This window comes from Haliaeetus albicilla, chromosome 3, assembly GCF_947461875.1.
Source record: "Haliaeetus albicilla chromosome 3, bHalAlb1.1, whole genome shotgun sequence".
NCBI lineage: Eukaryota > Metazoa > Chordata > Aves > Accipitriformes > Accipitridae > Haliaeetus > Haliaeetus albicilla.
This window is the reverse complement of record NC_091485.1, coordinates 1,330,677-1,358,441: the sequence shown is the minus strand read 5'-3', so window position 1 is coordinate 1,358,441 and position 27,765 is coordinate 1,330,677. Positions and strand designations below refer to the sequence as shown.

The 27,765-nt window shown below is 40.0% G+C and overlaps 1 protein-coding gene across 9 annotated transcripts in view; it reads left to right on the top strand.

Annotated features, from left to right (window-relative positions):
• The window catches only part of COBL (cordon-bleu WH2 repeat protein), a 210,634-nt gene that overhangs the window by 155,895 nt on the left and 26,974 nt on the right, over positions 1-27,765 (top strand). For 8 of the 9 annotated variants that reach the window (XM_069778682.1, XM_069778684.1, XM_069778683.1 and 5 more), the window contains 2 exons: positions 2,540-2,678; positions 5,591-5,761. In XM_069778682.1, coding sequence (XP_069634783.1) covers positions 2,540-2,678; positions 5,591-5,761 — 310 coding nt within the window. The remainder of the gene's footprint in view (positions 1-2,539; positions 2,679-5,590; positions 5,762-27,765) is intronic. The other variant, XM_069778687.1, reaches the window with a different exon arrangement.

Sequence of the window (27,765 nt, the reverse complement as noted above, 5' to 3'; positions counted from 1 at the left end):
CTTGACTCTAGTCTAAACACTACTGAGCAACAACTGAAAACATCAGTGTTATCAACATTCTTCACATACTGAACTCAAAACATTGCACTGTACCAGCTACTAGGAAGACAGCTAACTACATCCCAGCTGAAACCAGGACACGAGTCCATCCATTTTTTGTCCTCAAGTAAGGTCCTCCAGACCTTTCTGTCTGCAGAGACAGGAGTGAATGTGGAAGCTGCAAAATGCCGTTAAATATCCGCAGAAGTCATCGCTTGTGCTTATGAAGTGTTGGGGAAGTTGAGATGCTGCCTGTCTCCCAGATGATTCAAGTTCACCATAGCTACTGAATTTTGAAGACTTTGCAGTCGGATTAATCAGAGTCCCCGCTTTGATAATTTTCTCATTTTTGTAAGGTAGTGTCCTGAAGAATCAAGATACAGTATTAAATGTTCACATGACTTTAGTTATTTAAAATGCAGTGCAGAAGAATGTGGGTTTTTTTCCAAGTGCCTATTTGCCTGTTGCCCCAAATAGACATGGAGAAGAATGCACCTTTAGGTAGCTGTCCTCCATGTAATTCCTCCTCTGTAAACCAAAGCCTGATGAGCCTGTTTCACTGAACAGTTTCCCATGTTCAACTCAATATTGAGCATTCTAATTCTAGAAGAATTGGGGAGGTGGAGGGCGTGATTCAACTTAAGTCAGTGGCAGTCAGTTCCTAACCACTGGCAGGCAGTTTCTTCATCAGGAGAGGTGCCGCATCTTAATATGGAGTAACACCATAACTTTGGGCAAAAGTTTTTCAGAGGAGCTCTAAAATTTTGCTGTATCCATTCCTGAACATTTGGCCTATTGCTCTTTTCTGGGTATAAGTCTAATTTTACAAATTCCATTAAGTTTGGTGGCCAAAATTGGAGTCTGCAAAATCACTAGTTACTATTAACAGTCTCACCCATTTACTGTGCCTAACTTTATCTAGGTTGGCCTCACTGGCTTTAGTCGTGTGCTGTATCCAGTGGACATTTAATGTAAAAATGCAGAAGTAGTCCCTGGTAGTAGGAAGTAAGACCAGGACACCTTTCTTTCCCACCCTCTGTCCCTTCCACCTTATAGAAACTGTTTGCTGCAAAGCTGCAGCTCCTCCTGGTTAACATGCTCTGTGTCCAGTGCGGTTACTACCAAGTTTCTCCAAGTGCAGGGTGCAGGTTCAACAAGAAGGGGTGGAGAGTGTCCAGTTGTCGTGTGGCATGATGGTTAAAGCATGATCCTGAAAGGTGGGAACAAAGTTTGTGTTTTATAACCTAAGACCCTCCTGAGTGCTTTTAAAAAGGAAGGCTAAGCGAGGGAAGCTCTATACACGTCCTGCTCTTTTTAAAATTCATTTATTCTCAGAATGTTCACTCAACATGGGAAAGGATGCATGTAAATGGGTGCCTTTCCTCTGAACTCTGATAATAGCTTTGAGCAGTGTGAAGCTACTATTTGTTTATTGAAATCTCCCACAACAAATATATTTTGAGGGTTCGTTAATCCTCTGGGTTAAAGGAAAGATGATTATTATTATTATTGTTTAGGCCTTTGAAATATTAGAAAATCACCAGGCAGTTCGGTGTATTAGATATCTTCATCTCTGGGGAGTACCAGGACGGACAGAGCAGTGAAGTCATGCAAGTGAAGACTGAGGAATGCCAACAGCATGCCATGTGTGGGCAGCTCCCATTACCCTCTGCTTCAGCTAAACCTGGTTCTGTCTAGTGTTGTCAGTACCTTTCAAATATAAAAATCCAACAGATTTTCCTACATGGTTTTGGTTTTATTATTATTATTTTTCCGGAAAAAGGAAAGAGAGCTAAGTTCCAATAAGGTACAGAAAATATTATGCAACCCAGTGAAACCCAAGTCACTTGTAATAAAAATTTTCTTATTTTTAAAAGCAGCATAAACAGTAATGAAGTCTTGGCTTGCCAGCTAGCATGTTGCAATTATTGGAAGCCAAAGAGTTACAGATCTTCAAAAGTATGTCTGTGAAGTCCAGTAGACATAAATAGAGTACAGTATGATCTCATATCACTATGCAAGCAAACTTTCAATTCTGATTCTTCTCTCAGAAGTCCTTAAACAAGAATTTGAGAGGAAAATAAAAGAAATTAGAGAGTTTATTCCCTACACATACCGATTGGAGTATTTAACCATAATTTAAGGTCTGAAGAAACCAATAGAAAAGCAAGGTCGTGTTATGGCTCAAGCTTAACAACACATGTAGTGTCATACTGTGCATTGCTGAGCGTTGAGCTCTCTGGTTCCCTTTTACCAAAAACATCAAATGTCTACCAGACTGGTATTTCCACTGTGACATTCATCTGCAGTTCTTGTCCCTTTTCTTTTCTGAGTGCAATATTACTATACCTCTTCTGATCTGTCTTGTTAATCTCCTGTTGTCACTGTAAATGCTCATTATAAATATACTGTGCTGAGATATCACATTTTTTTTGTTACTGACAATTTACAGCATTGACAAAACATCTCCTTTCCTGTGCCTATTTTTCAACTTTGCTAGATTTCACAAGGAGCATCCCTAAACGATTTACGGAAAAAGAAGAGGCGTGCCCCTCTTCCACCCACTGCATCCGCACCGCCCACTCCTGCCATGCCAAACAGGACAGAGGAGAGGGAAGACAAGAGGAAGAGCACAATGGGTGAGAGGCATTCTTTTCTCCTGTGTAATCCTGTGCATGTGCTTTCAGTGCTCGCTGTTCGAAGTTGCCTTAATTCTGTTATGCTGTGAGTTCGGAAACTTTTGTAACATGGGGAAAAAAATGCATTTCTCTGCAGAATGAAAGTCTGGAAATAAGTGTTTGTATATTACGTCTTTTTTTTAATGGCACCATTTAGAGTACCCTAGGGTAGTAAAAGGTAGATACCACTCATCAGATGATTTGAATGTTTGGTACGCGCTGGGTATCCAAAAGCACTAGCCTTGGGCCTGTTCTGTGCCTTTAAGGTCATGGTGGTTTTGGTAGTTAATGGAAATAGGGAAATAGTAAAGGGAAATGCTGGTAAGTGGAGATAGGCCAGGCAATACTGAATGCATCTGAAGCCATGGGGTCCTGTTAGAACTGAAGTGCAGTCAAGCTGGTTCAGTATCTCCTCGTGTTCCTAAAGCCTGAAGACATTTTCTTTTCCAGTAGTCTTCCAACAGTTTGACATCAGCTGACCACATTCAGTGAAGGTTTTCTTTTGAATTTAGTCCTTAGTTTTATTATGTATCAATCTCTGCTGAGTCTTTAGCTAATCAGTAGAAGAACAGAACTGGTGCTCTCAAAGGAATGCCACACCTGGCTGGAGACAACGAAAGACACTCCAGCCTCCAGCGGTCTGTGACACCACGCTCACTCTCGCACAGAAGGACTGAAGACCGTTCTCCCAGACCTCGGTCATTATCTGACTGCTAGCTTATTCAGATTGGCGAGAGCTTTGCCCAAGTGAGGACCCCAAGATTATGCTTTTAGCAAACAAAGTGATTTTATGATGGGTAAAGATATGAGATAATAACCCCACATATTGGAACTCATTTTTCAGTACATTAAGAGAATCAGTCTTCAAGTGCCGTGATGCACTCAGTGCACTTCAGTTCGTGCCTTTGACCTCGTGTTTCATAAAGTGCCTAAGACATACAGATATGACATCCTGTCATACATAATCACTTACATTACAAATGCCTCACAGTTTAGAAAGAAACCTCTTGGCTTTGTTCCAACATTTATTTTCAGTAAATGCTTCACATTTAATGCCTCAGCATTTATGTAGCAGCAGGAGTCCATTATCTTGTGACACGTTCGACTCCATTGACATCTCTTATTTAAACCCTCGAAGGGGATGTTATCGCTGTGCCATGTAGCACAGGAGTTTTCAGCAAATTGGCTTACTTTTAACCGTTGCAGATGTTACAGTCTGTCACTCCTTGTGCTTTGCCCTACTTCTGGTCGCTTACTGATGACATTTGGTGCTTTAACTTTTTGTGAGTGTTCTGTTTTATTTTGTATCGCTGTTTGGAATGTTAGAGATGAAATAAAGCAGAGCAGAGCCACTTCTAGTCCGTTCAGTACTGTGTACATAAGTGCTTGCTGGCCAGACTCTGCTGATGTAGGATTCTGTAGTATCGTTTACTTTAATGGAGCCTTATTATTTTACACTGACAAAGAACTCGTCCCACAGTAGCCGTGTCTTCAGTGCTTTTCATTTTCTGATACTTTCTTGAATGAATGTGTTCATTAACAAGAAAAAAATGTTACAGCAAGGGAAGGTTGGTAAAACAGCCTCTCTTCGGGGCCCTTGCAAGAAAACTATGAGAAAGCACAGATGGCTCTGAAAGCAAGAGAGAAAAGCTGTGAAAAAAGCAAGACAGTAGTGAGGGGGAAAACGTGCCGCAAGAAATAGGCGGCCGCATGGTGGAAAAGGATTAAAGCTACGTATGTATCTCCCAAGTTAGCCACATGAATCAAAGCAAAAGATCCTATAAAAAATATTCTCCAACTGGCAAATTCACCTCAGTATTCAATACTGAATCACTTAGTGTGACCCTGAAGTATTGTGCCCGGTTTTCTCAAAGCAGTAAAAAAGGGTCTGCACGTTTGCCAGCATTACATTGTGTCTTGAATCTCTGGAAGCTAGTGACTCGTAAGTAAAAACCGATAATGGTTTAATCTTTTTTCCTCCCTCTCGGTGCTATTTCCCTTCTCAGCAGCACCAGAGCATGAGCCTGAGAGTATAGGAATGATCAGAATGGATCAGAGCAGAGGTCTGTCTCTGCCAGCATCCGTCTGCAGCAGCGACCGCAGCAGATGCTTAAGGCAGGGTGTGGGAGCAGAACGGGCAGGTAGTCGTGGTTCCTCAGTGCACTTCCAGCCTCTGAGGACTTTCCAGATTGCAATAGCTCTGGGTCTGTACACTACAAACCGGCAGCAGTTTTTAAACATTGCAAATGGTTAATATAGTGCAAAGGTTCATGTGTTTATTTAGTTACTGTACATAGTATTGAAATAAGCCCCCAGCCAAAGTTATGAGCATTTCCTTTGATAGCTTAGAACACTGTTTTGCAAAAAGCAACTTAATCATCTGCTTCTCCACAATGTCAAAATAATAAGAAACCTACTCAGAAAAAGAAAAGAAAAACCCGTCAAGATACCTACTTCAAAATACTGACCTGAGGCATCTTCCTCGTTCTCTCTTATCCTAGAGGTCAACAAATTCAGGCAGTTTGGCACTTAAGAAGATACAAATAACGCACATTTTTCACATTTCCTTACGTAGCTGTTTTCAGGTTTGTTTTTTTTTTAACTTTTTTTTTCTCCTTCCTTATGTCTGCCAAAACTGGTGATTTTGACTGTTAGTTGTGATGTACACGTATGTGCTGGGCTCAATTCTGTTGATTTAAGAGAGACCTAGCTTTTCCTTCTCCCTTAATTATTTTGAGGTAAATAAGAGCAAAATTAGATCCAGAGAGACCTTGGATGTGGGTAAGGGAAGTCAATGTGTGTTGAAAAAATAACAATAAACTGAGAGATCATTACCTTGCAATGAAGTAACTAGTCAATTGATCCCCTTGTAGGTGATGGACGGCTGGTGCCACAAAAACCTCCTAGAGGCACCACTCGTGGTCCACCTCAGTTAGTGATCCCCCCACCCCCACCTTACCCTCCTCCTGACAGAGACATTGTGGATCCAACAGTCTGTTACAGAGAAGCAGACGTTACAGCACCAACAGAGCTGGTACCTAAACGTATGTTTGAAAATATGTGTATTTGCATTTCCACTCTTCTGATGGTTACTCTCAGGGGTAGCTTTTCCAGACTTTCCTCTCTGCTCTCTAGACATACATGTCTGTTTTTTCCCTTTTTTCCAGCCTGTTGTCTTTTAAAATGCCCAATGCAGTGTAACGAATTAATATAAAGTAAACAAAACACTTGTTTGGAGACAGTTTTGTGGATGATACCTGGCCATTGTATGGAAGCATTTAGAAACAACCATCAAACCTTGTGACTTTGTGCAGCTGGAAGCAAAAATCTGTTGTCTTGTATTAATTCTCCATGCTTGTTTTTCTGTCTCCCCAGAGACGGGTACCTTTGAGGGTCAATAGGTCTATCAGTCTAGGTCAAAAACTACAGGGTGTCTCCCTTAGGAAAATTAAACCATTTATAGGAGCTGTATAACGCTAAAGACCTTCCTGTCCTAATGGGTACATCTTCCTTGCCTTCTCTGTATAGTCCTTTGTGTGCTCTTCCCCTTGGGGCGTAACAGTTACCAGACAAAGAAATACGATATTTTCCACATCCTTGTGTATTTGTGAAAAGCACGTTTTCATGCTACTTCTTCATGCTTATCCATCGACTGTCTTTAAATCTTTGTACGCAGTCCAAGTCTTTGATCACGTATTATATTCTCTGTGGGCTTGCCCTGCACACCCATGTAGATCCTGTAAAGGCAGCAAAGATCTGCACGTTAAGGCATCTCCCGGACACACTTCCTTTGAAGGTTAGGAGGGTGTCTCCTAACCATGGGATAGGGAAATGTCTCCATTAGCTGCTCATTTGACAAAAGATCTTTTTCCAGGAGATTTTCTTGACCAGAATTATTCTGCAGGTAGAAGTTGACTCTGATACATTAATGTTGTGTGTTTGGTGTTGGATACCAGCTAAATCTGAAGCATTATATTTCAAATCTGTGCTGAGGAAATACAGATTGACAAGTTTTGATGGGAGGGAGAGAAGGAAATTAAGGAGATCCATACTAACAGAAAACCTGAATCTTATTGAGGATTAACCCTAATTCATTTTTACCAGCATATGCACAGAAATCATATCATACTTAAAATCTTCTCTTTTTTTTGCTGGATACCATCAGCTTGCCTACAATGTTTTGGGTTTTTTTCTTAAAAATCTGTTGTGGCCTTCTTTGCATTTGAGTTTCTACCACTGTTATTTTGCAATGCTTTCCTGATCTACCTTGGTGATCAAATACCCTTTAATCATTGTAGCCCTGATTTTATCAGCCTGATCATTTGCTCTTAAACAAACACAATATCCCAGTCAAAAGGATTTGATTCAGCTTGTACATGGAAACATCACATGAGCTTTTATTATCCTCAGTTTACTGAGAGCAAAAGAATAGTGTGTAGTGGGTACTTATTTTAGACTTAAAGCATCAGTGTTGGAGAGGGACAAGTTTAGCTTTATAATTATGCTGTGCTCTACCTAAAGGTAGGTGTATAGGTTTACATAAGAGAAATGTGTGTAGATATACCCATGAGAGAAAGTAGCACATATGACAGATGCTAATTGTATTGCCTAATGCTGTTCTGAAAGGCGCTTGGATACTGTAGCAATTGAGCAGTGTAAGAACAGAGTTTTGCAATGGTGTTTTTTATTGCCTGAGAATGCCTTAAGCAGTGCAAATAGGACTTTGGCGGTAGATTCAAAGAAGAACAAAATTTTCAATCTTCCTAGCTCTAACCTCAGTAAATGTGTTTTTTCATAGAACAAGGTGGGAAGGAGGATGAGCTACTGATGCCAGCTAGTGATGAAAGGCATATTTGTTCTGAAATTGCTCTCAAAACAGCTTTCTCTGATGAGGATTGTGGTCTTCCTTTGCTGAGTGGGTGACTGTCAGCAGCAGTTTGTCTTTCACAAGATGAGATTTCCATTCAGAAATTAAATTTCTCTGATCATGTGGAGTTTAAATTCTTGTTCCTTACAATCTGCCACTGTCTGTGGGGCACCGTGCCTCACCCCTCATTCCTTCTCAGCAAACACACAGTTGTCCCATTGTGCTCTGGGAAACCCGTGTAGAGGAATTTTCATTTCATAGAGGACGGCGGTAATTGCTCTTCACGGAGTTTTCCAAACTTATGTGGAGTATAAGTCATTCATGAATAGGGCCTTTAGTAAGATACTTGGACTTTTCTGGCTCTAATGGTAAGGATCTCTTCCACAAACAAGAGTACAACCGTCCCTCACAGTTTTTGCTCTTTAATCTTTTTATTCTCATTACATGACCTTTCCTCTTAACTTTTGGTCTGGCAGACCCTTACCTGCATATCGTGTGCATGTCTAAAATGATACGTTTATGGGATCCTTTCTCCTTCCTTACCTTACTAATCAGATTGTTCGTGGGCTGTGATTCTAAGATTGACTGCGCTTTGGGAATGCAGAAATGGAGATTGTCACCTCTGTTGCATGGTGTTTGGTTATGTCACACAGCTTGTGAAGTTCCCAATAAATGAGTCAATAGTAAGCTCTGGGCTACTTCTCTCAGGTAAAGAATGCTCATATTGAAAGATTGCTGCACCTAGGCGAGCAACTAAAACATGCTGCCTTGAATTGTTTTCACTAGCTCATTAGAGTAAATGCAATATTCCTGTGAACCTCTATGATTAGCCCTTTATTTGGCTTGTTATGAACTATCATTAAGAAATGCGGTAAGAAATTAAAAGCTGTTTGAAAAAGAATAAACAATTCACCTTCTTGTAGAATGAGATCCTGAAGTTAAATTCTTCACTGGCACTGGATAAAGTACTAGTGAACTCAGGGTTTGCACTGGGTAAGGGCTTGACAACTGATTGATTTTTAAATTTTGGAAAGTGTTCTGTCTTTAAAGAAGTGAAATCACAATTTGAAAGTGTGATTTGTTTTTAACTGTAGATCAAAATAATCAATCATCACTTAACCAGACAGTTTGAAAGGGGTGAAGGAGTGGGTGTAAGCATTTCCCAGTTATTTTGTATAGATGACATGTATACTACTAGTTGATGGATAATACCAGGTTAATTTTAAGGAACCAGGAGAACAGAAAGGAGCCTTGTCCCCATACCTAATTTTTAATGTTTTTCATTATATCATTGATACATTAACAGGTAATACAAGCCGCTTGACAAAAGCTGTGACAGTTTCACAAGCAATTTGGTCATATTTCTTCAGTCACCTTAGATATATATCTAGTCTTTCACAGTCATTAGGGATAGTCTCTAAGGGTTGGACTTGGTTAACTTGAAGCAAAAAATAGGTAGAGAAACTCACAGAGAGAAAACTACATTTTCTTACATGTGGTTCTAAATTAATTTAGAACTGCGGGCTGCTAAGCAGGGAATTTTGCTGGCCTGTCATAGCGCACTGCCTCAGAAAGCATCTGTCAAGTGACCCAGCCTTTTCTTTCTTATAAATGGTCTTTAAAGCAAGAAAACTTGCAAGTGTGACTTAGGAGACATATACCACCAACATTGCTTTTACTCATCCAGCCTGATCTGAGGCTAAAGAATGAAGTTGAATTTCCAATATCATCTATCTTGTACCTTCTGGAGAATTAAAATTCAGGCCAAGTAAAGCAGAATTCGTAGACATGCTGCATGTCAGTACGTGTTGTGCTGTTGGGATTGAGTTAGCTTATACGTGAACCCAGGGAGTTACTCTCAGAGCATCTGTGGGATTCTGAATTTTAATACATGTGCCCACACACCTGCACCTCCTTTGGGCATCTGATTCTTTAACGTTACTGAGCATGCTAGCCATTCTGCTGTCTGACCTGCACAATATTTATAATTTTATCCTTTTACTCTTTTCCCCCAACAGTTTACTGTTGTGCATCATTCCCTTCATATACCAAGCGCGTCTGACAGACCTTGCCTCTTCCTATGACCTTCATACCTCTGAACCTCCTGTTGCCTCTGCTACCCCGATTCTTCTGTTGCCTTCCTTCCTCCCCTGCTGGAAAAGAACCTTTTTTTTCTGACTGAGATTTTGGCTTCCTTTCTTTTTGAACTCGCACATTCTCTTTTAATTACTATTGATTGGCTGTGGTTCATACTCATTTGTGATATGTACGCTGCAGAACTGAATGCTGTGTTATATAAATCTGTATGTCAGCCTCAGAAAGATTATCCGTACATTTGTCTGTTCTTTTTCAAAAGATTTTCTTTTATTGTGAGCCATGGTTTAATTTGATTTGGTGTTTAAAAGAGTGTGGTTTGGGGACGGGCTGTCTTACTTTCAATACTGTCTAAAGATTTAATGAAAACTTCCTAAAAACATGTTTTGGTTTTTTTCTGTTAGCCGAGGAATAACGTTTTACATTCTCTAATATATTCTATTTTTCCTTCATTGCATATGTTTTGTTCCTTTGGAACGAAACTAGAACTGGGCATGGCCTAGTCAAGTTGAAGTGCAAGATTCTTTCTATATCTTGGCTATCAATCAAGCTGCCAAGAAAAAAAAAAAGAAACAGAAAGATCTGTTGAATCTATAAGGGGCCTAAAAGGAGTACTAAGAACCAGTACCAAATGCACTGATTCATAGGCTTTACTTCTGCTTTCATCCTGATGCTTAGCAGGAGTAATTTTATCTTGATGCTGGAGACATCCTGTGGAAATCAAGGTGTGTGTTCTGTTTCTGTAACAAAAGATGCAAACACTGTTTGCTCAAGATAAGTCTCGTTCCGCAGGTCTCCTTTTTACAGTTGTACTAGGAATAGCCAGTGAGTTAAAAAAAAACATCAGCTATAGGACTGTACTTACCGAAAACTTCTGTGTGCTGAAGAAAGTTCTTCATGTGAATGGCCCACAAGACATGTATTTTTAATCATTCTGAACTATAAACAGAGATTTTATGGGTTGCAATGCTGCACGCACCCAGAACTATTCTGACCTCACATGTACTGTGATTTAAGACATTTATGTTACTTAAATGACTGAGTTGCAATACATAACTCTAATTTAAATGATGAGGAATTATTGCTTTACCCTCAAGCAAATAATCATGTTCATCTTGAATCCTTTCCAGGTAGGCAAAATGGAGAATAAGAAAGCAAAGCATTCCTACAGATAATGTGAAACATGACTAAAAAGGGTTTTGACGGTTTTTAATACAAATATGACATGTAGTTAATAAGTTTTAAGTGATGCTTCAGGAAGTATACTTAATAACCTGAGGGTCTTCTAATAAAAGTGGAGTAGAATTTAACTCTCTGCGCTGCCAGTACTTTGTAATAGCTTCTTAAGACAGGACAATGGTTTAATTATAAGTCTTCCCTTAAAAAAAAAAAAAAAGATAGTAGGTGTTCACAATGTGAAGATTAAGAACCTAATTTACACATTCTCATTACTCTGTTTACATCCTATTTGTAACTCCATAGAGTTACATGCCATGTGGAGTTCAGACTAGTATGAAAATGGAATAATGAAGTGGTGAAACAAAGGGGTTTGTATTGAGTAAAATGTAGAAGCACAGTGTATTGTAAAAGCAGTTCTTCACATTGACACCAGTTTAGCTTAAAGGAGGCTTGAGTTTTCAACAAAATTACATTTTCGATGAAAAAGTTTCCTTGCTTTGAAGGAATCCAGCTATGACCCCTCTCCATGTAGCTGACAAGTTTGCTGTGAAAAGCTCTCTCTTTTCAGGTGGTCTGCTGAAACTCTCAAAAGCCCTAGGTGTGCTTAATTTACTGGGGTTTTTTATTAAAATGCAAAATTGCCTCTAAAAATATGTTTGTGGGAATTAACAATTTCTGTGAAATTCCCATTTAAAATATCTTAATACTGGTTTAAGCTAGCTACTCTGCCTTTCTGAATTTAAAAAAAAATTCCTTGCTTATGCTAGTTCATATCCTTTGTTTCTTACAGTTTCATAAATGCCAGGTACATATTAGTATTAAACAGAACTTAAAAGAAGAAAAAATTGCTTCATCTTTACAAGAAATCATCTTAATTATAAGAAACTATACTTATAATATTAACATGTTTAAAACTCCCATTACTACACACAGTGTGGGAAAGAACTTTCAGTGACACTCATTAAATCCACATCTATTCAGTGGAATTGCATAGATGCTCTGTTTCACAACTGTTAATTCATTAATAGTGTGCGTGCAAGGGGTAAAGTGTTTAAGCAAAGTGTGATTATGGGAGCGTGAACTCGCTGGAAGTTTGGTTCATGAGCACTCGCTCGGTGCCGACCTACAGTTGGGGAGGGAATCCCTGCTTGTTCCAGGCTTTGACCCAGGATTTCTAACGTCGCCTCGATTCGCCTTCTGGAAGAGAAGGAGAGTTTTTCTGTCGTTTTCAGTGAGAGGAAGAAATGTCAGTTTAGGTCAGTTGGATGGAGTCTTGGGTTAGCAGTGATATGAAAGGACATTGGCTTGGTTTTACTCCTTTTATTTTAACCATGGAGACATTAGAAGTGTAATGAGAATGACATGGAGAAGTTGGTAACAAATTGACTACTATACTACAATTTTTCACCAAAATGCTCTTACCAGAGTTAGTAAGAAACAAATTTAGTATTTTACAGGTTTTATCTGCACTACTAAACAGCATTGCTCAAATACTGTCCTTTCTGCAAGACATCTGGGGTGAAAAACAAACAAACAAACAAAAACCAAAATTGGAAAATATTATTGAGCCCTTTCAGGAGGACAAGTAAACGCATAGATATCTTATAAATCAAAACAAATTCCAGTATTACGACTCCAATGTCAGTGACATTCAGTGCTCTTAGGAAATAAGGACAGATGTATGATTTATGATTAAACCCATTCTGATACCTGATGAATGTGCTCAACGCCTACGAAATCCAGTGAATTAGAAACAGGTTAAGCTTCCTGGTGCACAGATTTTACTGAAGGCCACATAAAACTTTTTTTTATGTTGACCACCAGAGGGAGCCGAGGTCCCCACATCTCTGCAGTAGGTAGCAAGTAAGAATAATGCTAAAGGTGAATTTTAAGCCAACACATATCATGCTTATACAAAGATTTTCATCTCTTTAAGAATGCCATAAAACTAAAATTAGTTTACTGAGTTGTTTTGTTCAGCAACTAAAAAGAAAAATAAATTTTTTTTCTAGGTTTTTTTTAATCAGTTTAATCACAAGTAGGAAAACGAAGATAAAATCATATTTGCTGGTGGTGCCACAGTGATGGCACCTTCCAGATGTAAGCTCAAATTTTTACTGTAGGCATTCTTGGAAAGGGTGGTGGCATGTTTGGTTGACTAGTATATTGCATAGATTTTGCCTGTATGTTTCTGGCAGCTGTGTCCAAGGTGTGGAAATTAGTGCATATGGCTGGTGTGCGTGCTTAAGAACAAGTGCATAGGAGTAGGTCACGTTTAGTGCCGATATAGAGAGACACGTTCTGCTAGAAAGGTTTATCAGCTTGAGTTTTAGCATTTTAAAAGCATGAGCAGACTGTTTTAGTATCCATCCCCTTTCACAGACAAATGACTTCATTACCAGCAATTCAGTCATTCAGAGACTAAAATCTAGGATTCAGAGACTCTCCAAATGTCTGTAAATGTCTTTTCTACATGTAATGCTTTCTTTTTTTTTTTTCCTTAGGATTGAAATCTTTGAGGATTGAAATGAATGTTGTCTTTCTCACTGAGCAGCTGGATTTTTTTCTTTTCCAGTGACAGGGCTGTAGAATACTAAACTTTGAACTCATTCCATTTTTATCTTTAGAAAAGGTACTACTGGTCCGGAACTGAAAATTATTCTGGGCAGGTAAAATATGGACAGAATATTCTAAATATATGAATGGAAAAAGGAATTATTTCTTTTTTTGTTCATTTTTATCTGGAACTATTTAAAGCTGTCTGTGGCATCTAGATTGCTCAAATAAGTGCCAAGGGGGAGTGATTGGTAGAGAAATCAACCAGTCCAAATTGTATGATGAATTGCAAAAGCCTATGATGCATTTATTTATTAAACATATGGCCATACAATCTATTATATGCCCATCATCTGTCCCTGTATTCTGCATTTGTAAAGTAAACTCTGTGGTCATGATTCTCATACATTCATCATTTATGTTTACAGCCACTTTAAGCCTTCTTTATTGTTCCATCCCAGTATAAAAGTGCCTCTTCGTGAGAGTTGGGCTCTGTGTGCATACATAAGACGGCAGTTCTGTCTTCCGAACTTGGCTTCCAGTCACTACCATGACTCTCAATATATATTTAGTACATGCAGTAGGCACCATTTAACTTTCCATACTAAAATACATGTTATTTTAGAAGACAGAATGTAACTTATTCCATCCCTCGAAAATTACAGCCATGTTGTTTTCTAATGTCATTGCAAAACTATGAACTCCCCCCTCAAGGTCAGTGAGACAAACTTGCTGTCCCTGTTTACGCATTTTTTTATTCAGGTATCTCATGTATAGTACGCAGATAAGCTTCTGTATAGCACCTGTATGACTAGAGAAGTCCACTGTTAAAATTCGTAAGAAGTTGACAGAACAAAAAGTGACCTAATTAATTCTTTATTTATCCAGAGGAGCTTACACATAATAAACTCTGCTGATTTTTGCTGAGATGGAGAAGGGAGAAGGTGATCTTGTATTTTTCTGTGCAAGAATCAGCTGCTTTATTCCTTGTTTATTGCATATTCTTCTGTGATGTTCTGAATTCAAGTGGTAAATGGCTGTTGAAAGGATCAAGCCCAGTAGCAAGAATTAACTACTTTAGATGTTGATAACATACCGAATAGGTATCAACTACTGAGTCCTTTATATGCCTTGAATGTTCCTTGAACATGGAAGATATTTTTTCTCCCGTTCAGTTCTAATAAGAAAATTGTAAATTTGAGTTGCTAGATCTGCTTCATTTTCTCATGCCTTGAGAAAGTTCTGAAGAAGGAGACTCAGTTCTGGGTAAAGGTAACACCAGTTGGAAAGGAGGTATTTTGTATTCCCTTACATGTTCACTCCGCTGCCTGCCTGTATTGGAAATAATACCTGTGATTTTGCAGACTTTGAGCCAGAAGTGAGTCCTACTGTAAGGGAGAACAATTCCTTTGAATATAACAAAATATTTTCTGGTTACATTAAGTATGGGACTGGACTCCTGTGAATCAAATAGTTTTTCTAGCCTCATTTCCTGATATTTAGGTTTTTAACTGGTTATTTACCTATTTCATAGAGGAATAAACCTTAGCTTCACATTTCCCATCCTGACTAAATGTAAAGACTTTTCTCTTCCAGTTCCCTTGCAGCCCAGCTCTGCAGTCCAAGTGGTCTGTGGATAAACTGTGAATGTTTATTCTAAGTGAAACCAAATTCCCTGGTTTCCTCTTCCTTAGTCAAAGTAAGAGCAGTTTAACTATGTGAGCTGTACCTTTAATAAGTGAGTGGCATCTTAAACATACTGTGTTGCGCTTGAACAGTGGAATATGAAGAAATCCTCACGCCTATACAAATTTAGGCATGTTTTATCAGTAACAAGCCAGATAAACATCGGTGTCCAGCCATATAAATGCACATGATGTGAGTGGAGTGTGTGAAAACTTTAATCCTGGGTAAGAATTTGAAGTTATTCTTGATTTACACATTATGTATGAGCCAAATCAAAACTGGAAGGTTGGTATTGGAAATGGCATTGAAATTTATAGTGCGAGATCCTACTGATTCAAATGCAGGCAATGCACAGGCAGCTACAGAAAGCAAACTGTTGAAAATTTTTTAATTCTCTGTTCTAGGTAGGTGGTAATACCCATACCAAAGTGCTTGTCCATCCTTGGAGATGCTCATACTCAGCTTTTCCTATTACCACTTCTAAGTCAGTAAACACTGACTAAAATGCCTGCCTGCTTTCCTCTAAGAAATTGAGAATTCTGGCCATGCACATTCACTTCTGGGTTTGAGGGCCTGAGGGAGCAAAAGGCTGAGAGCAGAGACAGTCTCTTTTGTCAGCTCCTTTTGTGGATTCCATAATTGGTTCCTGGCATGGATAAAAGAAGTACTTTCCAACCTACTGTACCATAAGCAAAGGTGGGGTGTAATGGAGGACAAAGACCTAAACCAAAAGAAGACTGAGGAAAGAATGAGAAAGGAGGCTACGACAGACAAATATTTTTTTTCTTTTAAGACTGTTGTGATTAAAAGGTGAAAGTAAACTTGCTAAAATATATGGTAACCTCCCATAAACAGTGAAGGACTGGTAAAGGAGTATCTACTTGTTAGAGCAAACAAACAAAACAACTGATTTTTTCATTTCAAGCATCTAATGAAAATTATTATTGGTATCTTATTTTTAAACATGTAGGTTAGCATTTTTCTTCTTTTCTCTCCCATGATTTTCTCTTTCCTCAATTTTTTCACTTGACAAGAAGTTAAAAACTAAAGGGGAAAATATTTTTTCAGTTTGTAAAAACATGAAAATTAATGGAGAAATATTTTCAACATTTTTTCTTAACTAAGTGAAAACGTGCAATACCTCTGTTTATAAGGTGTGTGTATATGTTTAACAGTCAAGACTCGAATGTAAGAATTTAAGAATTCCTATCTTTCTTAAATTATAAGAATTATGGAGAATTATATAAGAATTATAAAGACTGTAAGAAAAACTAATCTACTGGCTTTAAGTTCAAGGTAAGAACTTTCTTTACTTGACTTTTACTCATAAGAGATGGAGCATTTTGGAAGCTAAACAGACTCTTATACTTGACTTGCTCTACAGAAGCCTTCACAGTGGACTGCTAAGGGTTGTAGCAGGGCCAGCCTGTATCGCTTCCTGCTGCTGCTGCAAGTAGGTACTACTTTGGGGACTATTGCACAAATGCGTTGGTATTTTGGTTTTATTCTGAAACCCTTTTTGGGTACTACCAGTGTCTCAGACGTGTTAAATTGATGCTCAGGAGTGACACGATTCTTGTTTACCAGGTAAAATTTATCCTGCTTTCTCCCCAAAAAGAGGAAAGATATTTTTTTTTCCCTCCAGAAGAAATCTTACTTCAATTAAACATAATGTATGTGAACATTTTATTGATTATTTATAACTTAAAAATATAATTTTTTTACTTTTAAAACCCTTCTCTGCTTGCCTTCAGAAAATTAGAACAATATGCTGATTAACTGACCAGTCAGTTAAAGAAACTTAGAGGTTTAAGTGTCCAAGTTTCCCAAATGAAAACTTTTGGGTAAAAAAAAAAAAAAAAGCATGCATATGCTGTAATTTGCTTGTTTGCTCCACTCCCTTGTGGACATGCCCAGCTTCCTCTGTACCTGGCAGCTTTCCTGCTCTGTATTCATCAAGCTAATCAATGGGATTCAGATGTTCCTCAAATAAAATCATTTGTCTTCAGTCTGCTCTTATGAAGGACACAAATTGTACTAAAAAGGCTTTTCTTCACTTTCAGGGTACATGCCACTGTTCATGATACAAGGCTTCGGCAATGTATTGATTGCATTTTTTTACACAAAAAATCCTTACACAGAGAAACTCCTTGCGGTTTTTCCACAGAGCTAAATTAATGCCTGTGAGAAAATTAGCAGACGGAAAGCAACAGAGACAGAAGTCTTTAAACTTACATGCTGTAATGTGAAGAGTAATAACAAACCACCAGCTTGATTTTGTGCTGGTCTGATAGGAGCCACTCTAAGGTGAGAGGAGAGTTTTATAATATCATGCTGAAATTATGAGCAATCAGGAGAATGAAGATAATGTTTGAGCATTACTGTACAAACTGTACTATACAAAGTGGAACAGTGGCCAGTCACACCTGCTAAAAATTCCAAGCACAATCCTTGTGTAGTGTTTTTAGGAAAAATAAATTAACTGGTTCTTTGGAGTTTAAAAGAAGAGGTGGCTCTTTCTACCTTTTTTTTTGTTGTTGTTAGGGATAAGAAGGGGAAAGAAAAAGGATAATAGAGGGATAATAATGGATAAAAAAGGGAAAAAATAGGTGGATGAGAAAATCCCAGAAGCTTCAACTTCTTGCTTTTCAAAACCAAAATGGATGTTAGGATTTGGGAATCCACCCCCCCCTTTTTTTTTTCTTCTTTGTTTTCTTCTTCTCCTCCCCCAGACCCTATCGAGTAATTCCTTAAGCATTCTTTTGGACTTCTGCATTAATGACTCAGTTCTCTGGTATCTAAACCCCACCACGCTCTGGGCTGAAGCTTTGCTGTTGTTCATAGCATCCTTCCCTCAGGTATCCCTGGTAGATTAAATACAGAATGAGCCTTTATGTCAGCACATATATGAAGAAAGTCTCCTTGCTCTGTCCTTCTACCTCTTTATGAAACTTTTGGAACTGAACTTCAGACTGTTATCCTTCCTGACTAATTCAGGAGAAGTTGGCAGGCAGTTTGAAAGTTACTGAAGGGTTTCATAGACAGACTTATAAACCTACAGCAGTGTGACCTTCTCAGCCTAATTTCTGTAGGAACTGAGGCTAAAAAGAAAGAAACTCCAAAGACATTTCCAAGTTTCCCGTAGGAAGAATGACCTTTTATGCTGATCCTAATTAAGCCCATTAACTCAGGTGAAAAATTCCCCAAACTAGCTTGTCTGTTTTGAGGGTATGATCATAGCGAACCTTCAAATTCTAGAAATGGCCCTGCTCCAGCAAAGCACTTAAGCATGCTTAATCAGATACCCCATTATATGGCATGCACATTATTATTGAATGAACTGTGTAAATGAAAGCCTTAAAATGCTTCACATGAATAAAAATGCAGACAAATTTTCCCTGTGGGGTTTCATCCCATGCAGGAGATATCTGCAGCTTTGCATTTTAATCAGTGAGCGGTCTGATCCTGCTCCCATTGAAGTTGGTGGCAAAACCCAGCTGCTGAGGTAGACGCAGGATCTGATACTAACAGGGCAAAATATGAAAGGGGAAAATTCATTCCAAGTCATCATTCAGATGATGACCCATTTCTTGCATCAGGCTGCTGTTCACCCTAGCACCAGAGATGACACTGCCGTTAACATTTTACTATCCGCAAATCAGTACAGAGCATAACATCCAGTTACCACTCTTGCATGTTTGCATTTCTTCCTCCTGGTATTTCAAGTTAATAGAGAAGGAGAGCCCCAGGGCAAAGCACAGTTGATGAGATAATTGACTTCACAAGAGGACTATGAAAGAGCGGGCCAAATTCAGCTCTCACTTAAGTATTCCCATCTCTGCTTATGTCTGAAATAATCTGATCTAGTCCATCTGCTGTCAGAGGAGTAGCAGCATGGCAGCAGAGCTCCTCCGTGAGCACTTTGTTCTCTACCTGTCCAATATTCCCTCTCTACTAGGCTCCCAGGGAGAGCATCAGTGTGTGCTGCTGAAAAAGGTAACCTCATGGCTAGAGCCTGAAGTCTTCCTGATACCCTGCCTTTGGTTCTTGCCCCACGCAGTGATTTCTTGGCTACGTCTGTGTTGCTGGAAAACAAGTCTGTCTCTTGCCATCCTTCCGTGCAACCAGTTGCCTTTATGGGCTCTGCAGCGTGTCTGCGGCTCTCTGCTGCTAGCGTAGCCCCAGGGTGCCTGGCGGTGGTGTTGGTGGGGAGCGTGCTTGGCACACGCTCTCCTGGCCTCACTGCCCGCGATTTGCCCTCATCCCAGCACGGGAGTCTGGTCTTCAGAGTGCCTAGGAAATGTCCTTGGAAAATGGTACAATTCCCCTGCAGAGGTTATCGCACGAGATCCTCGGGGAGGTGCTCTGGTCCTCAGTTTTGTTCTCCGCGAGAGTAATTCATTCTTCACTGGGCAGTTTCAGAAGGCAAAATGTCTCGGTGACGAGGAGTGTTCAGGTACTCCAAGCAGTCTCTCCAGGTATATACTTTTATTGACATCATCGGATGTCTTACAGCTATAAGAAATAAGATAGAAGAGTAATCGAGTGCAAATGTGCAGTAAAATGTATGATAACTAAATTCAGAAGAGGGGCATGCTTTTCTAGGTTAAAATATTTCTGGAAATATAATGGCCAAAGTAAACCACCAGCCAAAGTGTATTGAAAAGTCTGTTGTTGTTTGAACTTTGGAGAGGGAAGCAGGTATTCCATTGATCAGGAGGTCCAAGAGGAGGCAGTTAATGTACATCTAAAGAGGTCAGAGTAGAGCTTTGTGTCTTTGTAGCACAGAGTTCTATGAAAATGTTTTCATATCTAAATCTGGAGCTAGCTGTTGAAAATCTCCTGTGAAGGTATTTACGTTATTGGTGGTTTGGCTGAAGCATATTCTGGCCAATTAAACGGAGTTATTTTGTGCCGTCCTAATTGTAAGTTAGACAGGTGGTTTGTGCATGAAACATTTAATTTTCTCAGGGCTCTGTCTGACTTCAGATGATGCTATAGATACTATCCTATACAAAGATAGAAGATGATGTAAGGGAAAATGATGGATGCGCTGATGGGGAACTGAAGGGCAACATCACAGATCTGAATGGACTGAGGTGCTGTGAGGATGGATAAGAAAAAACCTGCAAGTGTGATGAAATCCCATTTTGTTAACCACTACTCCAGCCTGGAGTTCACTCTCAGCTTTTGGTATTAAGCAAAACCAGTATTTGTTGCCATTACTGCCTAGTAAGTCTGCATTGTTAGGAAGGTAATAAAACTATTTTTTCTCATTTGTGCAGCAGTTCTCAATAGAAGTGCTCGTATGCCCAAGGCAAGTATACTTTGTCCCCATAAATTGAAAGCTACTGTTCAAAATTTTTTATTTTTGTGTGTAATACCTAATGGTTTCAGTAACAGATAACTTATTACACATTGACCTGATTCTCTTCCACACTCCCTAACTTTTAAATCACTTTTAATCAGAAATAAATACACAGCTGTGAGTGGAATGGTGTCTCTGTACTATGGAAAGAGCTCTTAAATCCCACAAGTGTGTGTGTATGTATGTATGTGTGTGTTTGGTTTAGGGTTGGGTCTTTTTGTCTCTTCTTTGCTGAGTTTGCTGGCAGCTAGTCTCTGGGGATGGAAAGTATAATTACAATGCAAAAGTGTTTTATGTTTTTCTCCCCTGGATTATCCTAGAAATAAGAAACTGTAGTAGAGATTTTACGGAATTGTTAACTGACAAACTAAGGAAGAGAACGGATAGAACAGAGTGCACGGGGCGGGGAAGATGATGACATTTAAAAAGAAAAGTTGAGCAAATTGCCTTTTTTCTGTGGTCTGAAAAATCACCTAATAAAACATTGTTTTATTGCATAGGTGCACTAATAATTTCTGGTTTTAATGGTTGCACCACATACACTTTTCAGGCAATTTTATAGAGTGTATTCTCTAAGGTGGCTCATGAAAATCACCTTCACAGTCCATTTGTTTAGATTCTGCAGTCTGCTTGAATGGTAGCCGACCACCTCTGTAAAAGATTCAGATTGCCAAAATCTATCACTTAAGACTAATAATTCCCAGCAAAATGTGGAGAGTGGTTTATTTCTTCACCAGGCTCATTATATTGGGCAGTCTCTGGGTTTAGATCTAGATTTTCCTTTCCCGCAAAGGCCTCCGAAGAGCACCATTATTGATCACGGCACGTTACCAGTGTTACACATGGTGATTTATGAAGTGCAAGCCTGGAGCTATCTAGTATATGCTCTTAAATATATTTCCATGTCATCCTGCTCCTCTAACCTACATTGTCTGCTTGTTCATAGTCTCTTTGAACTGCATGGATTGAGCAGGCTGCCCCTCTCCTCACACCAAAGTGAAGAACCCACTGGAGCCAGGAAAGCACTTTGTGAGTTGTCCTAGCTTGCTGTTAACCTCCGATAGTGAACGCCAGGAACTGGTGTGAAAGCGTCCCCGTCATACTTCACTGTGTACAGAAGGAAATGAACAACTCGCACTACTGACTTAAAATCTCTCCTTCTCTAAGCCAAGTGGCAATGTTCTCCAGTTAAGCGAGGACAGGTCTGCTCCGGCACACAGTCCTGTTCCTGTCAAAGAGCGTTTTGCTCTTCGTGTCACTTTTGTGACATCTGATCCCTTCGAATAAGGAAGGCTGGTTACTGGCTATGGTGTAGCGTTGTCAGAGCGTCCAAACAAGGCTTTTATAAAAGCAAGGAACTAGTAGGTTCAAGAGAGTGCCAAAAAGGAGAGGATGAAAAGCAGTTTAGCAATAGCAGCAGCATTCTAGGTCAAATGGGCTTTGCAGAGGTCAGAGAGGCTTTTGCGGTCATTGAAGAAAGGATTGTGGGAAAGAAATGGGGATAATAAAGTCCAATATGTTAATTTTCCCATCTGAAAAACTGGGTTGCATTAGTTCAGAAATTTTTCTTTGCTTCTTTGGCAGGTGGTAAAAATAAAGGTCTGAAATGGGAGAGGGTAGCAGACATTTACTGGAAGTGGTAGTTTCCTCTGAGTCTTTGAAGAGCCAGCAGACAGTCTTACCTAGCGTTGTTTTGAGAGAGAGACTTCACAATAATTGTCAGCATAGGTTTGAAAGGAAAATCAAACATCAGTGCACAGACCTTCAAAGTCACTTGTACATGGGAAAAACAGTGGAGGAACTGGAATGCGCTTCAGTTCCCGCTCCCTGGCTCGATCCTATCTTGTATTGCCTTTGGTGTAGGAAACACCATTGCCAAAAAAGCTTTTGTAAAAGTTACAATACTTTTGTGTTGTGATATCAACTAACAGCAGACAGGTTTAACCTCAAGGGAAGTGCTTAACTACCTCAAATTCGTAAGGCAGGTTAAATGAGTCCACATTGCATGTATTTTTCAACCATAGTAGAGTAGAACTGCGTAGCTAAATTAACTGTGATTAGCTTGCAATCGACTGTGGAAATGCTGAAGATTCACAGGGTGTATCTAGTAATACTCCATATGTACCTTTCTGATGATATCTCTGGTGAGACACGTCCTTTGCAAGTCTTCTAATTTTTGTTACTGGCTAGCGTTGTAAAGGAATGGATTTACTTCTGTTTGCAGGTTTTGTGCAGTAAGAATGACTGCAGTTAAAGAACCCGTTGGAAAACATGAGCGTGGGGCATAAGACTAGGAAGGAGGCTGAAAATATCTCATTATGTGAGAACTGGGAGTCACATGCAGGACTGTGTGAGTCAGCAACGTGCCCTTGCGGTGATGAAGCACGAACCACAGGCTGGGTTGCGCTAGTAAGAGCATGATGAGCAGATCAAGGGAAACGATTACTCCCCTTTACCTGGCTGCCATGAGGCTACATCTGTGTCCATTGTCCAAAAGCGGGTTCAGTTTTGAGTTCTGTGGAACAAGATACTGACAAACCAGAGCAGAGGCAGCAGAGTCTGGCAGAAGGCATCGAAGAGGTACATGGAGGTGCTGAGGCAGCAGGGCTTGTTCAGCCCGCGCAAGGGAAGGGTCAGGAGAACTGGAATGCTGTCTTGTGTCTGAAAGAAAAGGAAGAGCGAGCCAGACTCTTCTCTAGTATTCACTGCAAAAGGATAAGACCGCAACAGTGACAAGTTGCAGCTAGAAATCTTTCCATTTGGCAGAAAAAAATGTTCTTCATGGGGAGAAGCATTAAACGTTGCCCAAGGAATTATTCGTGATTTCCCAGAAAGGCTGTGGAGTCTCCATGCACGAAGATTTTCAAAACTCAGCTGCTCACGGTCCTGAGCAACCTCATCTAAGCTGGAAGTTAGCTTCGCTTTGAGGAGGAGGTTGAACTAGGCGACCTCCAGAGGTTCCTTCCAAATTAAATTATTCTGTGCTTCTAGGACCTAAATGAGCTGAGCCGACATTAAGCTGCTCTCCATCCTCCTTTTGGAGGAGTGCTGGAGGTGCAGAGCATGGTTCCTCACCTCCAGTTTCTGCAAGGCAGTCACAGGAGCCGGGCAGGGACGAGTGCCTCCGCGCCTGCTCCGTTTCCCCGCTCCCCCCATGCTGTGGTTACTGTATAACAGCAGTCATTTCTTTTCTCTCTGTTTCTTTTGATTTTAAAAAAAATGAAAGTATGCGTGCAGGCTCAAATATGCGAAGCACCATATTGGATTAAAACAGTCTTAACTGCAATAAAAAAAGAGAAGTTGGCCCGTTCTGTCTTGTGCTTTAACTGCTCACTGCATGGTTTTTAACACCTATCTCTATGTACAAGTTTTTGATCAATGAGCAACTAAAATGTAAGCAGAACACGTACCTGTGTGAAAGTTTTTAAGCTAATCCTGTATTGTCCATTTTCATCATCGCTGTTAGTCATCGCCATAACAAATGCTTTATTTTCCCATTTCTTCCACCAGGCTTCTTTCCAGTGTATGAAAAAATGTACACTTTTTAATACTGGTATTTTGTGATGGTCTAAGTTTTTACTGCCTGTACAAATAATGAGAGCAGTGTTTCTTTCTCTTGCTAGAAATTTTAAGTACTGTCAGTGAAATAATTATATTGTAATTTGGGGATCATTATAAGAATTAATATTCTTTAATATCATGACATTTGTAATATTTTTTACAACTTCATTGTAATAGACTATTTGAACTACAGCAAAGCAATTTTAGTCCATGAAAAGAAAGTTTTTTGGCAGTGGAACAAACGATGAAAGAAATTGGAAAATAATTACCAACCTCTTAGAAAGAACTCAGAGGAACTAGAGGAGCTCTGCCTCTCTCAAACCATTACGAAGTTCAGGTTATTCGGCACGTAAGGGTTAAATCAACTGTTACCTCTCTAAAAATGCTTTTGGATATACTGTTTCTGTCATTATTGAATGTGACAGTAAACCACCAGCAGTGCTGTAAAACCAGCAGGTCCCAGCACTTGGTGAACAGTTGTAGTCTGAGAAGACTGACGCCCAGTGCCCACTGGTCTCAGACGGAGCGATGGCTTGGGCTTTGGTCAGTCTGGGTCGGATATGCGTCTTTTGAACGCTTAGGTCTGATTCTAATCTCATTCAAAGTCGGTGGTGGTTGTTTTCAAAGTAGTAGTCAAAGTGAGTATCTTACCCATGGTAGTCTTCACCTATTGAATGAAGCCTTCGTTTCTGAAAGTGCTGATGAGCATTTAAACCAGGTGAGGTTTATCTGTCTCCCCATCATTGGCATTCTGTATGAGTAATGTGTACATACACGCGATATCAAACTGCACGAGTGCAGATACGACTCCTCTAAACTCAGAGTTCAGTGTTTCCCTAATTACTTACAGCCTGTTGAGATGAAAGGGACAAGATCTCTTTGTGTTAAACAAGAAGCTCGCATTCTTTACTGATGAGCTACTCTCCTCTTTCCCTCTTGATGATCACGGGCAACATTCTTGCAGACAGACGTCCCAGTCCCACCCGCAAGAAAGCCTCGTAACTTGCGGTTGACCTAATTGTGCAGCGACAGTGCTGCTTCTGCTGAGCAGAGTTGATCCCTGGTACGGCGCTCGCCTGGGCTCTGCACGGCCTGCAGCCTGGAGCGGGACGTCGGGAGGCGGGAATGCGGGCATTGAGGGACGCTCTCCGATTCCACGCGGGAGGGAGTGAGGTGTCCCACTTACTGCAGTACGACGTGGGGACCGCGCGCCAAGTCCTACACCGCTTTCGGTATCGCGCCCCACCTGAAGCCAGTGAGCGGGGTCACGTGTCTACTGAAAAAAAAGGTCTTGGCATTGATAGGTATTTGGAAACGCAGGCAGTCTTCTGAGGTACAGCAGTGTTGCAGTAATGCGTTATCTGTGGCAATTGTTATTTGTGCGTCCAGTCCTGAAGTATTTGCTGAATGTTCGGTCTTAACCTGGATGTGTCTCCACGAGGTCTTGAAGATCAGAGCCCGTATTGAAATCTTCGTAGTTTCGTGACAGAGAACAGAGAAACAAATGTTGAGATTCTTTATTCGACCAACAAATAATCTTAGTTGCTGCCATCATTGTGATCACGCTGTGCTTAGTGTGTGGTGGTTTGCTGCATGTGCGCTCCCTCTGAGAAAAAATATGCAAAGATCACTAGGTAGAGTCGCATCTACCACTGCGTGTTACCCAGTTCCCTGTGTAGGATTAGAAAGTTTGAAAAAGTATTATCTGACTCCTGGAGTCAAGACCATTCGGTGAAGTTGAGGTAGGCTTTTTTCATGTCATGTATCATTACTGAGTAATGCCCATCCATCTTCAGTTTGCACCAGTGGAGACTTAATCAAGCGTGTAGAAGGAAGAATAGATTCTTACTTAATCCATCCAAGGATGGCTTAACTTTAAAACAGAGGTGTTTTAGTGCTGCTCTTAGCTGAAACAAGGTTGTTAACATGACACAGAACTGTAGCAGTTGTGTTTTATGCGTGTGCTTTCATGCTCAGACGAGTAGCAGTGGCAACCAAAATGGTTTGCCTCAGCCAGCAACTCTGTTCAGTGCCATGTGTTAACGGTGTTAAAAATTAACGGATCTTCTCAGTGACGATAAAAGATTAGGGAAGCGCTTTGACAAACTGGTAGGCTTGAAGAAAGGGGGACACTTTGGTTGTGCGTGAGGACAGGGAATTTAATCGTTGAAATGAAAGACGTCTTTCTGTAGTTTGTGCTTCAGGATAAAACTGCTGTTGAATGAGGAGGTTCTTACGCTGGACTGGATGATTCAGCTGCCGAGATCCAGACGTAACAGGTAGGGATCGATTTGCGTGTGGACCCCGATAAGAAGAGAATCGGTTTTCGAATGGGCTGGGGGATGGAGGTCCTGCCGTAGAGCAGCTTGCTGGATCACATCAAGGGGGAGCCTCGAGTGTTGTTACTACAGCAGGTGATGTGTGACCAAAAGGATCTAGATCCTGAGCAGAAAGATGCAGGAAATAGTTGCAGGCAGGCAAGAAGAGGATGAGGAAATGAGAGAGGCAGCCGGGGGGGGGAACGCCTGCCATCCTCCTTTCAGGAACTGGAAGTAGATACTGCGCTATAAATTGCTGTGCCAGCTCCAGAGTGGAGGTCATTTATGGCATCCTGGTGACAACAGATGTGGCCTGTGTTATAGAGAATTCTCTTTGCATCAAGGTATACTGCATTGTGCATTACTTCGAAATCTTCCCATGTGCTTCCACTCGTCAACTTCCACTCCTTAAATTGATTTCTTTGCTATCCTGCTTTGTTCTGTTTTTAGCATACTGTAGCTTTTACTAATGCTTTGGTGGTGGGTCCTTACTGGGGGTTCTTCTTGTTTGAAAGCCAAGCAGGCCATATACTCTTACTTGTTTGTTTACTGTCTGGTTTTGTGGGGTTTTGTTACTTGGTGTTTAATGTCAAATTATTCATATTTCTCCTTGATGTTGGTGTTTTCCTTACTGTAGTTCTGTCATAAGCATACTCTAATCCATTCAGTGACACATACTTAGTTCCTGTAATTGCCACTTTTAGATGGAACGATCACTTGGATTAAATCTGGAACCTGGAGCTAATGTTATAGAAAATAAGGTCAAAGAAATCAAGTAACATTACTTCCAAAGTCGCAATAGAGGCTTTGGATCATCTTCCATCATTAAGATCGATGCTTGACAGCACTTACAACTTTAATCATGATTTGTAACCCTCTGAATTTTATAGCTTCTGCTGTCAGAAATCAATTTCAGTACTTAATGGCATCTTGTAACCTCAGTCAAGGAGAATGTTGGTTTGATTTTTATTTTAGTTTTACTCAAAGCTTCACTGCTAAGCTACACCCTTACAAAATTGTTTCTATGAAGTTTTTTGACAAAGTTGTTTTCAGTTCTCTGACTTAAAATACTTTTGTGTATACAGCATAATACAGAAGTATTTCTCTCCATTGATCATTTTTATTGAGCTGTAGCTTCATGCGTGCTTCAAAAAGTTGTAGATTCTGACCCTAAAAAACAGTGAGCTGTATGTTTAATCTTAGTCATGCTTGTAGGCCTGGGACTTCTCATATAATTAACAACCACCACAAGTGTCTGCAGCATCAGACCATAAACTATTGTTTAATCTTCCTTTTGCTTACTGAGGTTGAAGAAGAGAATGGAGCACACTTATAATTCCAAATTAAACATTCAGATTAGTCTTTATTGATTCCTTTTGATCAAAAGAAGTGTGTTTGGGCTTGATTCTGTCTTTAGTC